Source organism: Channa argus, chromosome 1 (genome assembly GCF_033026475.1).
Source record: "Channa argus isolate prfri chromosome 1, Channa argus male v1.0, whole genome shotgun sequence".
NCBI lineage: Eukaryota > Metazoa > Chordata > Actinopteri > Anabantiformes > Channidae > Channa > Channa argus.
The window spans coordinates 5,413,210-5,428,303 of NC_090197.1; the positions used below are offsets into that span (position 1 = coordinate 5,413,210).

The 15,094-nt window shown below is 41.2% G+C and overlaps 1 protein-coding gene across 2 annotated transcripts; it reads right to left on the reverse strand.

Moving 5' to 3' along the window:
* Positions 1-2,279: 2,279 nt before the first annotated feature.
* LOC137136666 (voltage-dependent calcium channel gamma-6 subunit-like) lies at positions 2,280-14,100 on the reverse strand. 2 transcript variants are annotated; one of them, XM_067522403.1, is made up of 7 exons: positions 14,013-14,100; positions 10,593-11,247; positions 9,107-9,217; positions 8,856-8,964; positions 6,527-6,601; positions 5,167-5,304; positions 2,280-5,072 (listed from the first exon to the last, which is right to left on the reverse strand). In XM_067522403.1, exons 2-7 carry the CDS (start codon positions 10,800-10,802, stop codon positions 4,855-4,857), a joined length of 861 nt encoding a protein of 286 aa, XP_067378504.1. In that variant the 5' UTR covers positions 10,803-11,247; positions 14,013-14,100; the 3' UTR covers positions 2,280-4,854. The 2 variants fall into 2 exon arrangements, with proteins under 2 accessions (XP_067378504.1, XP_067378420.1); XM_067522319.1 differs by lacking the exon at positions 14,013-14,100 and adding an exon at positions 13,530-13,812.
* Between the last annotated feature and the right edge of the window lie 994 nt (positions 14,101-15,094).

Genomic DNA, 15,094 nt, shown 5'->3' on the forward strand with positions numbered 1-15,094 from the left:
AATTACTGGCAAATATGAACATTGATCCCAGTTTGTCTACTTGCTGAAGTTCAACAGCAAACCAAACAAATTGTATGACGTCATTGTTTGTCCCACTGAAGGTGCAGGTGTGTTGGGCCGCCGGGAATCGAACCTTCCGTCTAACAAAGAGTGGCTTCGAAAGCCTCTGTCTCTCTTGCTCTCTCTTTTATTAGGTTGTAAAAAAAGATTAGCTGTGTACACAGTGGTGTGGTGTAGTGCTTCGTGTGGGCTGATCTGTTGCCAGTTCATGCTACAGTACAGTGTGTATTTATAATAGTACAACAGTACATTCAGATTTCCTCCACTTTCTCTAATCCAAAAATCATTTCATTGTGATTTGTTGTTTTCATTTCCACATTGTTCCCACTGAGTGTTGATCATATTATATAATAATAATAATAATAACATTATAAATACATTAAATAAAATAGCTTTCTGCGTAGATGGTATAAGTGAATATTTTATACTTGACAGAATAAGGTTTTAAATGCAAACATATTGTAAACAAATTTACAAAGCATTTTTGAACACACAGCAGATTCACTTGAAGTTTAACAACAACGATTCGCTTCTCACATTCCTGAACATTACAATTTAGGGTTAAGCTGTGATGATGATGATCACAAATCATGAAAAAAAAAAAGTAAATTAATCTAATTAAATTATTATAAATGATTATCTATATAAATTCATGCAGGACTGTGTGATCAGTGGACATGCACAAAGATACCTGATATCCATGTAGTGGCCAGCAGATGAAGGCAATAAAGTCAGTTTTTAGCTCATTGCTTTATATTTATGATGGCTGTCTAGACGTGTGCAATATTCAGGAGATCATAATGTAACGTTACTGTAGACGAGTACAGTACTGTGTTAGACATGGCCGCTGCTCTGTTTCAATGTCTGCCTGGACGTAACTGTAGAAAGACCAGTTGTGAATGTTCAGCTAGTCTCTCTCACACACCCCTCATGTGGCTTCACGCCTGTGAAGACGCAGATATTTGAGGCCTTGGGATCAGTTGTCGTCCTCTTATTTATGGGGAGGAATGTATTTTTCCTGTGGATTGAGTGACGCGAGAGTGAATGACCTCTTGGGGTGCAGCTTGAAGTGAGCACACACTGTTCACTGTCTGTTCTGTGTAAAAAAATAAAATCTCATCGCCAGTAAGTTTATTATCGTCCCTATTATCATAGATGTGGTGGATTCCTAACATTTGGCAGCTGTGGTAAATGTGGTATCTGGGACTTAATAGGTAACTTTCTGCAGCTCATGTAGAGGTCAAGGTGGATGAGTGGCTGGGAAGAAAAAGACACCATTTCTTTCTGGGTTTCAATGATGTTACTTAACAAGTGCTTTTTTTAAAATCCAGTGTTTTCTCTAAAACAAACCAACTCCTTATTGTCTTAATTTAAAGGGTCGTAGCTCCATGTTTAGTAATATAATGTAGGTCCAGTGCAATATAAGCACCCACTGTGCCTCTGGCAGGTAGAGTAGGTACCTGTTCAATCATGTCTATGGACTAATAAGAACAGAGAAAAGCATGTAAAAGCTTGGGTCCATAAAATTGGTAGACTCATTGTAGTACAAGTTTATTCCTAATGTAAAGTAGGTCTTTGGTTTGTTTTTTCTCGTTTGATTGATTGTATCATCTGTAAATTATTTTTGCCTAATGGAGACAAATTGTTTAAACTGAACTTAACTACTTCAGGAAAGTTTATTTTTAATGAACATTACATCTGCTCCCAGTGGTTAAAACTAGGCTAATTTAGCAGCATGTGTTGTCCTTTTCATGTTGGGACAAACGAGAAACGAGCTACTGCTCATTCGGAGAGTTTGGGCAAAAGATGAAAGTGAAAATAATTCGCACTCACTTTTGCAGGCTTTAATGTGTTGCAAATCTGATTTGAACTGGAAGATTTGGACATTTTCGCCCATCAGTCCGCCCACATGATAACAAGCTGACAAAATATTTTCGGGATTTCTTTTTTCAATTGAACCTCAGACCCCCATGCTTCATGTTTGCTTTAATATCCTTGAGATGTGTCGAGGACTTTCTGTCTCGAAGCTGTAAATATTTGCTGGACAGTAAGTCATAAGAAGCTTGACAGACAGAAAGGCGTTGCAAACACTGAAGTTTGAGGCTTTACAAAACGGTCAGCACAGTGATTCACAATCTCATGGCGTGCATTACCTTCAGAGTTCCTCGGACAGCACATCAACATCAGCGACAGGTGCTGTGAGTAAACACCTACCCAACACCAGGGAAGGGGGGGGGGGGGGGGGGGGGGGAGGACTGTTGTAAGCACACTTTGCTGACTCAATGAGGAAAGTTGTAGCTTGAAGAGTTTAAACTCTGGGCTCACTTCCATTTTTAAATGCTCTTATTAATTTGAGGAGATAATTAGATTCTCTGCAGCGCAGTCAAGTGGATTGGATGACGTGAGGAATGCATGACGTCCAGGGCTCAGTGTAAAGCAGCTCCCACAGCTCTAACGTTCATCTGTGTGCCATCATATTTGGGCACACACAGGGCAGAGATCCCGGGAGCACACGTAATGTGTATCCGAACAAGTAAGAGTGTGTTTGTATGCACGGCCTGTCTCCAGGTTTGTGTTTCTCCTGCCACGTCAGTCCTATTGGCCACGGTCTATATTTAGCCAGGACGTCGCAGCCAAACAGCGTGGGAGATGCTTCACAGAGACTAGAAGGAGGTCAACGTGCTGATTTTTGCTCTGAGAGCCCGACCAGCAGGAGACGTCAGCAGAGGGGCGGAGACCACATATGTCAGAGCGAAGAGGAACAGGCACTCACTGAGCATTTGAATCACGGCTTGCAGCTCGTCTGTTTAAGCCCAGTGGTCTTCATTCTCATGCAGCCGCTGCAAAAGTTCACTGGTAACCATCAGGTGGTCGAGTGATTCGAAACATCGCCGCCATGTAACAAAGTGACGGTGCCACATGCCCGTGGTGCCTTCAGATGCAGTCAGACATGTGAATTATGATTTGGGGGGACATGCCTGATATATAGGAGAAGGTAAAAGGGCCACGTTGGAGAGTCCAAGTATGAAGTGGATCATGTAACAACATTTAAGATGCAGCTGCAGCGTCCTGAGTTCAAATGGTGCAATCCACAACTAATCTGTAGTTTGTTCCAGTTAGAGCGAGTTTGATGTGGTAAAGTGCTAACACTTTACTGCACACGTGCACGTCAACAGATTCTACATGTAAAGACAAAGGAAAGGAAATGCACTTTCTGGCATCTGCAAACTCTTATCCGCTATTCAAATTATTGCTATATTTATTCTTATTGCTAAATTAACCTGAAGAGATTTGTGGGAATATTGAAAAAACACGTCAAAACAACAAGTAGCTTTCTGTAATTATTAGTCAAATGTAGTGGTTCTGTAGTAGATGCTGACTTTATCATTTTAACATTTTATGTGTAACAGATATAATCAGTGCGCTGAAACCCGAAGAGGTCGTGTTTCTATGACGAGTAAACCGGGACGGTTTGTTACAGTGAGGCAGCGACTATAATCTGGAAACATGCCGAGCGTGCAGAACAGGAGAGAAGTGGAAGCTGATAGGGGACGACATTAAATATTCATCGCATGTTTAATAATAAAATGAAGTCATTCGTACACAATCGATGCGGTTCAGGGAAAAAAAAAAAATAAAATTCACGGAGACAGTTTCTCTTTCCATTCAGGCACAGAAAAGCTCTTTGCTGTAACATAAATCACAGTGAAATACACCGAAGGTAAAAAGAGAGCAGCTTCTCACACTTAGCCGATTTCACACTGCGTAACTTCTTCTAGTCGTCTGTCCCTGACCTTTAAAAAGTAAAGCACCTACATTACACTTGATTTGAACTATTAAATATAGATATCATTGTTCGCTGGAATCTGAAGATGAAAAGACAAAGTCGTGAGTGGACAAAGACAATGAACATGTTGAGTGATACTCTGAATGCATTTGTCATTTGTTGCTAATCATTGTCACAATGTCGATTCAAAAACAACCAACACACTAAGGAAAAAGGCAGCTCTACACAAGGCACCGGAGGACAAAAATGAAATTGGCTTTTTCACACATCACTGAGAATAAAGTAGTTTCTTAAACGAGGTTCCCGGATTGGAGGTCAATAAACTGTTCAGGTCATTCAGTGTAGATTAGCTTTTTCAGGGCATGTTGGGGTGTTGACGGGGTCTCGTTACCTGAGGAGCCTGACGGTTTTACATGTTCATTGCACAGTGAATTCACATGATTTGCTCATGGCGATGTGCATCTGTGGGCGTGAACTCGTCCAGCATGTTCAGACACAACAAATGCCGGATTTGAAAATGAATAATGTGGCCTTTTAGCAAGTGAATCCGCTTTTTCTAACTGCTAGAGAGTGTTTGGGGTGAAAACGTGGCACCGTGTCGACTACTTCCCCTTTGTTGTCCCATCTCAGGTAAATCCCAAAAGCTACCTCAGAGGTTGCTAGTGTGAAAAAAGATTGCATTTTGATTTTTCCTGAATGATTCATAAACAGTTAAGTGGCATCCACACCCTGCGAGACCATTAGTAAGACAATACAGGACTGTTTCCCAAACATCTCTGAGCAATAAGAGAAAAATATGTGAAAACTCTACAAGGTACTTTAGCCAAAAGGTCGTTTTACAAATGTACTGACATTCTTGGCAACAACTGAGCTAAATTATAATTGAATAATAGCGATGTTTGACTCCATGTGGGAATATTTTGACGGGGCCCCATTGAAGGAATTTGCACATGACTCGTGCTCAGACAGGTTTGGGAAACACAAAGTGCAACGCGGCCTCCAGGACACTAGCTGCTGCTGTCCTGAGGAAGACACCGTTGCCAGAGGCTGTAGGGGAGCGCCAGCAGCAGGAATAGGATCCCACCTACAATGAGGACGGCAGCCGCACAGCCGATGCACGACACGGACCAGGAGAGCTCGTGGTGAAGGGGAACCGTGTGGTCGCTGGCCAGGAAGGCCAGGACCGACTGGTGGAAAATCAGGAGGGAGACAAGCAGCAGCGCACCTGAGGACGAGACGTGGTACGGAGGTTAAAGTGCATCCTTTTTTAACATTTGTCGTTTTTACACATTTGAGATTTTGAGAAAGGTTTGTCTGACCTGACAAGATAAAGCAGACTGATGCTGGTTTGAGGAAGAAGATGATTTCTTTGCTGAGTGACATGATGATGCATATGGCCCCCGTCGCCATCAGGAACAGGCTGAACAGAGCCAACATGGCTGCCGCTACATTCAGATCTGCAAAGTATAAAGGGACAGCGTTGGATTTATTACCAATGAGGTGAATTAATACATTTTTTATACAAAACATTTCATAGACAGTTTACAGGCCTTAGTTTATTGTGAGGTTTTGTTATGCAGATCATAAAAACATAACCACGTTGCTCATGTTCATATTGCATAAGGAGGCCATGTCACTTTTAGCTCATGATGCAAACTGCAGATAAATCCCAACACGATTCGGGGGAAATACAGCCTTAGAAATTCTAGATATTCTATTATGTTGCAGTTTTGCAGCAGCTTTTCAATGTGACTCAAAGACGAGTGTCTTGAGATTCCTTTTGTAAATGACGCTGCTAAGCTGATTTCAATTCCCCAACACACGCATACGCTCGGAGGCATAAAAGACCGTGGAAAAACAAGAGTGGAGATGATAATATGAAAATTTGCTGTGTGCTGCAAGAACATTTCTGGAAAACACAGATACTGTCCACACAAACACACACACCACACCTACATACTTACACACATTGTCTATACAATCTGTATGTCCTTGTTGTCCATCCATCATCTCAACCTGTCTGAACAGTGCGCTAGTCTGTCTCAGAACTATTTCCTGTTTGTGTGGAAAGACTCCACAAAAACTCCATGAAAGTCAAATTTGTCCAAATAAACTGGTTTTATTTGGACACAACTTCAGTGTCCATGCTGAGGTTTCAACACAGTGACACATATATGTCGATGATCTGGGGGCTTTACATTCTAAAAATAAAATCATCGACGGCTCTTAAAGATTTGACGGACTATAATGTGAGAGGATGAATCCAAAAGCATCCTTTCCTGCGCTCATGACCATTATTTAGCATCAGCCAAAAGTCAGCCTGTAACGCGTGTCTGTCTCGGTTCATTCAGCATATGGCACAGTGTGATCCTAATACATTCTGTAGCTGCCAGGCAAATGAAGGGTTAGACGGCAGCTCTGAGACACTTGAACACAGCGTAGGTGGAACAGATCTCAAACGCTCGACGAGCAGACAATGGCCAACCTGCAAGAGTGTGGCAAGGAGGTGACCAGAGACTGGAGTGCATTGTGGGAAAAAAATGACAAACAGATGACTTAAAAATAAAGAGAGAGCAGGAGAAGGGTAAGATGAAGGGGTGAAGAATAGAGGGAGTGGGTGGATAAGGTGGGACAGCAGCTTGGAGAGGCCAAGACAGCTGAGAGAGGTGCATGACTCACTCTTCTGTGTTGTCTTCTGAAACAGCACTGCATTTTCCCCCGTGGTGAAAAACTTGAAGTAGGTGCAGTTTGATTCTGAAAGGGGGAAAAAAAAAGATTGTAAACCGTATAAAGAGACATAAACACTGAGCGGTTCACTGCTTCAGCTGATTCCTCGTACTTTAAATCAACACAAAACACATGTCAGGTCAGCGGTTTGGTCTCGGAGTGTCTCCCCTGAACTGTTTGTGTCCACCATGACCTTATATTCAAGGCCTGAACTTCAAGATACATTTTTTCAGAGATAAACAAATAAAAAGAACATTAATAAATAAATTAATAATAAAATAAAAAGAAGTCCGTAAACTCAAGTTGCTGCCTTGTGGCATGTGAGCCTTCACCAACCAGCCAAGATCCAGTTTACACGCACGTCTGTCATGTCTCATTTTATTGAGTTCATCCTTGAGTCCCAGTGAATGTTTATGTCAGTTTGGAAGCAGTGGACAGACCAGACACAGCTAATGAATGTTCAAATTAATAGGATTTACTGATGGAACCCTGTCTCCAAAAAAAAAAAAAAAGACAATTATGTTTTTGCCCCCGAGATCTATTCCAGACTCCCATGTCTGGTTAGATCAAGGTAACAAAAGGTAACAAAACCCACTAGCATTAAGGTGTGAAAGCGATAAAACACTGTAAAATGTTCCTGTATGACACCAGCCCTCGATCCTAAAACCAGCTGCTGTAACCTAAACACCTAAAACCACAAAATACTTTAATAACGCTGCAGTCAAACAAAAGCAGGATCAAATATTATGGCAGAAAAATACATTAGACATGTTGCTGGGAGCTCAGATAACATTTTATTGATACATATTCTCATTATGTCCACAGCAAACAGTAATGTGGCTGGAATTAAGTTTCTTGAGGTTCTTCAGGTAAAAATGAACATCATAAATTACGACGGCATAAGTAGCTACGAACGGCTCATTCTAAGCTAAAGAAAACTATTCATAAAAACATAATTATAATTCCCTTCTGCTTATAGGACCCTCTGAATCTTACACTTTAAGGCAGAAGGTGGTTTTAATTCTTCCACAGTCCTAATTATTATTGAATTATTACATGTCAATATTCCTCCCTGCACAATCACAATTCACAGCCCATTGATAATTGTACATTTCACCAGTTCACTATAACAGGTGTAGATAGTCCTGATGAACATCTCATTAATATTCAAAGATCCACATGTCCCTCAGCCCTTTGCACCTTAGTTTCAATTATTCTCCATCAAACATAATCAGCCGTGAACGTCAATGACGTGCTCAAGGTGACAATCGGGTGCTTCCCGAACAATTAGCGATGCTGCGTTACAGTAATTAGAGGCTGACGCTTCTATCTGTTCCCTCGCACGTTTGACTGCACAGCCAAGTAAATCACGTATACGTGCGTCACTCTTAATTAGAGCGATCAAAGCCACATCCTCTGTGGTTTAGTTTTTTGGGTTTTGTTTTTTTTTTTAGCATTTTGCTCGGATCCCATTGACAAAATTCAAATCCCTTCAAACAAACGAGGAGTCGCTCCTTGTAATTGCGTGTCCCTTTCACTGACCACAGAGCAGCGTTTGGCTCACTGAGAAACACCTGCACCCTCCCTCTGCACACTAACGTGCTGAAACATTCTCGCCTCTTCTGATGAAAATCGAAGGGGCCTCTTGTCTGACTCTCATTCACATTCAGTTTTTGCCTTTTAATGTGAGTCACTGGAAATTGAACGGATGACTCATGGGAAAAAAAAAGGGGGAGCGATTCTGCAAACAGCTTTAATGATGTTTCATCACACTCGACCAAAGAAAAGTCCTGCGTTAGACGGAAGCAAGTCATTTCCAACCTCACAAAGTCTTCAGAGCACATGCACTGCATTGTAAAGCTGCAGTAAATTTTGTATTTTTTCAAATATTTTCATGGCAACACTGGCCGAACACAAATGAAAAAAAAAACCAGGCCAGAAACGGAGCTGAGCCTCAAAATTCAAAATTCCAGATGACACATCCCATCACTGTGGACTTTCTTTTTTTTCCCCCTCAGACTGTAACAATGACTCATGCAGTTAGTCAGGCAGTCCGCCATCAATGAGCACCGAGCCAAACATCATTTGTCTAGGCAGAAAATCAGGTCGACCGCTCATTCATCTCAACTCAAAACCGAGCTGCCCAACAAGCTCGACAGTTTGACAAACATCCAGCCAGCTGGTCTGTCAATCATCGGCCTAACGCGCGCTCCCCCTCACACGGACCAGTCAGCCATCATAGAAGTTAGACACCCAAGCAGTCGGTAAATCATTGAGTCACCTCCAGGCAGTTCAGCAGGCCCGCAGCTTTCTCTCTCTGGGTCGATATCAGCCACCCACAGCGCCTTTGTGCAGCCTTTCCACAGACCATAGTGAGCTGTCAGACATGTCTGCACAATATAAATACAATTATTACATAACAATTTTTTAAAAAAGACAACATGAGCAGTAATAGTTTGTCTTTGTGCTAAATTTCTCACCGACACATAAAAGTGCTGCGGAAAACAAAACTCGTTTTAATGTGTGTTTCACCTGGTTGTTATAGAAACTCTTGGATGGGGCCAGCTCCACCCAGAACTCCGTCCCCATTCCGAGCACCGTCAGGATTACACCGACAATGGCCACGAAGAAGGCGAGCTTGATCTGGGGACAGGGTCAGAATCAGCTCTGTTATCACATCCATGCTATTTTTTGTTCATCTCTGCATTTCCAGTTTTTCACTAAGTAGATCTCTTTTTCAGATCCTGTACTTCCTGTCTGTTTGTCCCACCTCCGCCTTGGCACCATTTCCCCAGGTTCACACCCATCACCACCTGCTTGAACTTTAGTATTTAAGCTCATAACCTTTGGCTGATCTGTTTGCTTCTTGAGCAGGATTCCACGTTTGGTGAGTGTAAACCTTTGCCCTGTTTTTTGCCTTATGACTTTCAAAACTTTTGCCAAGTTGGCTGAGGATGTTGCAGATTGAAATGTTATAACATTTTTGCCTGTTTGGCTTTTGGAGGAATCTCTACGATCAAGAATGTGCTATGTGAGATATCCAAGTTTTCTCACACAGGTATGTTGGAATGATTGGCAGCTTTCTATTGGCTCTTACACACCGTAATAATAACAATGTTGGGGCAGATACACATGGAAATGCAGTACGATATACGATATTCAAATCACAACATAATGAAAAAGTAAAAGTTAAATCTTTGCAATACTGAATTGAGGATTATTAAAACATATATATATATATATATATATATATATATATATATATATATATATATATATATATATATATATATATATATATATATATATATATATAAAAATCAGGCTATAGGCACAGTTACATTCTCCTCCCTTTCTGACTCACTTTAGCCCAATTGAGTTTGACTTTAGGTGTGAAAGAGTTTGAAAAGTGCTTTAATGCTCTTACTGTATGAACACGTTAGTGTTATGACTAGTGGAACATGGATATAATACATATTTGCTGCTGCACTCAGTAAACAAATTGTAAAGCTTGATTTGTTTCATATGCAGACAATGAAGAGCAGCTTAGAAATGAACCAAAGTCTCTGTCCATCACAATGTGACTCGGAGTCAAACATATTTAAAAGTGGTCTATTAGCCACGTATGATGCCGTACATTAGAAACAAGTCACAAATTTATTGGATTTTTTTTCAGCCCGTTTAATAAAAACCAGTAATTTACTTTCAACTGAAAGGTCAAAATGATAGTTTTTAAGAGTTTACTAATCACACCTGTGACATCGTTAAATACTGGTGTTTAAAAGTGCTGTGCTTAAGGAACACGAGCATCCAGCTAATTTGCAGTGAGGATGACTCCAAAGGGAAAGAACATTTCCTTTGTGTTGACCAATATCCTGCACAGATGAATTCTCAACCCTCCAACAAACTGTTTGGAGTGTGTGCGAGCTCCTGTTTTTCTCTGTGGACCTAATTGTCTAAGTCTGATTGATCGGATCCATTTTCATAAGGTAGAACACACACATTTGCATAATGTCACCTTTCCTTCCTGGGCCTCGCTCAACGTGTGTCCTTGTGACGTCGCCCTGCGGCGTTTGTTTCCCCCGAACGTACTGCGTCCGCTCATGAGACCGGCGAGACCTGCCGGACCTTGAGCCGCTCCTGCAGGTGCAGGCCCTGTCACCATCCCCACCGGCATTGGGTTCACGGTGCGGCCCTCCTCATCAGCCACGAAAAAGGTAGACCACATTTTGAAGAAAAGGGAAAGCAACCAAGACCCTGCTCTGTGGGGCTCAGTTTGGCCGCTGGGTTCACTTTGAGTTCGCACAGGGACCGTGAAATTCCAGCAATGGACCAAGAAACGTGGAAAATTATTTTACAGTTTGTGCCCAAACTGCGTGAGAAACAGCAGGAGAGAAAATGTGAACCAAAAATAAAGTTTTAAAAACTGAAACGAGCGGAAAAGCATTAAAGGAACCAAACTCAAAAGTCTTCTAGGTACCAGAAGTTAAATGTATAATGTCTCTTTGAGCAGGAAAACACAAAAATTGACCTTCTCTTGAGCAACAACTTGAGAAAAAAATGGCGGCTTGGACGAAAAATGGCAAACTGATAAATGAATCATCATGGAAAAAAAATCACAGAAATCTCTAGAAGCTTTTGTCCTCTGACGGGCTGATATGAGGTGATGGTTCCTAGAGAAAGTCAAAAGAAGATAAGAAGGAAAATTAGATCAGAAAGTAAGTGGTGTCACGAAGTTCTGCTAACAGTTGAGAATCTTGGAGATGCAGGGCAGAACCGTGGTGCAGTGGTTAGCGTTGCATCACCGGCTAAATACTTATGGCTTTGTCTTGCAAAATCGTTAACATAAGAATCCCAATTCTCTGTGCTGCGTGTTCCACTTCTTTCATTAGGACAAACACACAGTACAAAAGCACTTGAATCCCAATCAGTGATCTATTTTGAGATGTTATGTGACAGTAAACACACACACACACAAAAAAAAAGCCTTCAGCAAACCATAACTGCAACCTGCTATCTATTCTAAGACACTGTGCACTAAAACACTCATCATGTTGACGCCATGACCAATTATCTATTCTGAGAAGCTGTGCAGTACGGAGGTCAGGCGCACACGCTGCAGATCGAACCCAATCTTAATGCCGCAAAAGGGAAGTAGGTGTGACACCACATTCCACCAGGAAGTGGTGACGACAACATGTGACACACAGCGTTTTTGATCGTTAGCAAAAACGAAACCCGTTTCCCTCGGGAGCACGTGTAACTTGTTTACAAGCAGAACTTGATGTGAAGTTATAACGCGCTTGTTTTCTGGTACATTCACCTTGAGATACAGGTAAAAAAAATAATAAAATCTTTCAATAGGTGGAACAAACAATAACACATCAATGTGAACATGGGCAGATTGTGACTTTTTGTTATGTCTGTGGCCATTTTACCTTTGCATTTAGACATTTTGTGCCTGTCGTCATTGGTTTTGTAGGTGAGTTTTTCCTCCTTTTGGTTACTGTCCACTCATTTCTATCCTTTTTAGGTCATTGAGCCTCTTTTAGTGGACTTTGTGCATCACTATGCGTCTTTAAACAATAAATGTGTAATAATAACCGTTGTAACCATAACATCATTTTCAGATTTGATTACCTCATTTGCATAAGTACAAGTGAAAGTGTTTATCTAGTAAGACGTTTATAGTTCAGTAGCAAACGATCTAATGCATCACAGTGCGTTGTTGGATTTACAGAAAGACTTCGTGAGAAAAAAACAAGGTTTGGAAGAACACAATCTAAATCTAAGATTGCTGGAAATCACATCATATGTTACTTCAAATACTAAACACAATAGAAGTGTGACTGTAAGTAGTAGAACACAGGTGTGTGTTGCTTCACTCCAGGCGTATGTTTTATGATTTTAATAGTTGTTGGGAATAATCTATTTCAGGCAGCAATTAGGGAGCAAGTGTTCGTGCAGTGTCTCTCTCTAAAAGGCTCTTCAGTAGCTGCCAACATCCAAAAATCAGAATTACTGTCATTTTTTAATTTTTTTTCTATGAATCTATGTAACCTGGACACATACGTCTTCCAATAATTTGTGAAACTTGGGAAGCAATGATACTGGCCTACAGTTTGTAATAATTGAATTACTTAACAAATGTTTCAAGCTCGTACGTGGTTGCGTTGTCCTTTTCTCACGAAATAATTTGGATAGTTTGAATCCGATATCACCTGTAAATACACTGTTTGTTATTTTCCATGTGCCATTTCTATGGTTGCTGTCTTCTTCCATTAATTTACTGTACTCTTCTCTGTCTTCGCAAGATATTAGTCAACTTATTTTTGTGTTTTCTTTTTCAATATTTTCTACTTTCTACTTTTGTTCTGCTCTTGGATATAAAGAATTTTCTCATTACATGCATTTTGTGTAGCTTTTTAGACATCCAAGGCTTATTTTCCTATTTGTTTCTATGCTTGCTCTTAATGGACAGATTTTTTTTCATATGATTCCACCAGTATTTTTTATGAATGAGTTATATGCTTAGTTAACCTAAGCATTAAACCTTGTCCCTTGTTTCCTTAAATATATATTTTATGACTTGATTTTTGACTTAGTTCTGATCTGTTTCTGATTAATTTATTTGTACTGACTGTTTTACTTTCAATATACATAAGTTTGTTATGTTCATAGAAAATGTTGCACGTGTGTTCCCTACAAAACATACATGTTTTTGCAGCAATTTGAACTGAAAAATTATTATTATTATTATTATTATTATTATTTATTTATTTATTTATTTATTTTAAAAGAAGGCTGAATAAGTGCATGCAGGTTGTCACAGCAAACAACATAACAGGCAGAAAACAGCATCCACATGTGTTAGAACCCAAACGGCCTAGATAAGGTTTAAAAATGTTAGAAAACTTTTTGGAACCAAAAACTATAAGAAGTTTGCAGTTCTTACTCATCAAACCTGAACACTCCTCCTTATAAGGCATCTAATTGGACACAGTGGAAAAGCAGCATTGCAGCACGAGGAAGAAACTCATTACAGCGGCTGTGACCTCTGACAAACACTATTTAACAAGTTCACTCTCTCTCAAAATATCCGTTCTCTTAGCCCGTCTCCCAAAAATACACCGACGTGGAACCGTCACCCAGGAGAAGGTTCCTGTGTTAGATGTGACAAACAGCAAAGTCCCGCTCCATAAACACTCTGCAGGGGCGACGTTTGAGGAAGAGGTCAGTTCAGCTTTACAACAACCCCCCCCCCCCCACACACACACACACACACACACACACACACACACTCATATACCGGCCCACCCCACAAGCCTGCTGAAATTAGACACATTAGTTTTATTGTATTTAACTCTTTAACACGTTCTGCACAGCACTCGCTGCCACTTCACACATATCACAACAATGAGATTAACGAGTTGCTGACCTGGTTTTTGTTTGTGTGTGGTTCTGGACCCAGTGACGGAGGGGGAGACGAGGACAGGACAGGGTGCAAGTGAGGAAGAGGTGAACGGGGGGAGGGAGGGAGGGAGGGATGGAGGGAGGGAGGGGGGAAATAGGCGGGAGGTTAGAGTGCAAATTGGTGTGTTGCATTCAAAAGGGCGGGAGGGGCTAAGTGTTTGTGTGTGTGTGTGTGTGTGTGTGTGTGTGCACTCACACTGTAGCTTCTGCAACTGATTCTGTTTACGCTAACGTGGATGGTTGTGCTGGATGAGTTTCTCAGCTTTAAAATTATAATGAGTGGAAATATTTCACAAATACATGCACACGCACACACACACACACACACATGCAATCCTATCTTCTAAATCGTCCATGCGCGTGTGTGTGTTTGTGTCTATTTTTGCCCCCCACCTGTTAATGACATTAAAGCTGCCCCGGGGGACGAGGGCTGCAGCAGGGGGCTGGTGTCAGCTGGACACTAGCTGTGAGACCCTCGTCTGCTATGACCAGACGGATTGAAGAGGTAATTGTAGATTCATCACCTCCAAAACAAGCGGCGCTGCTGGTTGGCTGTCGTTTGGCTCACGTGGTCGGATGAGACCGATTCCAACCGCACGGCGACAACCTGATACCTCGTCACCTGCTGAGATTTCCAGGGCAGCAAAGAAGTCAGTGTTTAAGTCCAGGCTGATGAAAGATTCTTTTAAATGTTTATGTGTTTCCAAACAATTTGCAATGTTGAAACCACTGTTGCACAATTCAGCTGATCCACTGTGAATTCTGTGCCACCTTGCAATTTAAAACCTCACATCATTTTTAGAGAAGCTGTCCGCCCCAACAAAGAAATGTCCCCAAGTAAAAACAGAAAATGGTCCCATCTTGAGTTACAGGCTCATACAAATCCGTGTTAGAGCCTCACAGGCTCACGTAAACTCATTATCATCCACGCAACTCAACGGACACGTTTTCACCTCAATTTACCAAAATCAAGAGACCACCGTGAAAAAAACCAATGGATTCTAAAGCGAAGAAAGAAATTGACCACAAACAGACACAACTACCAAA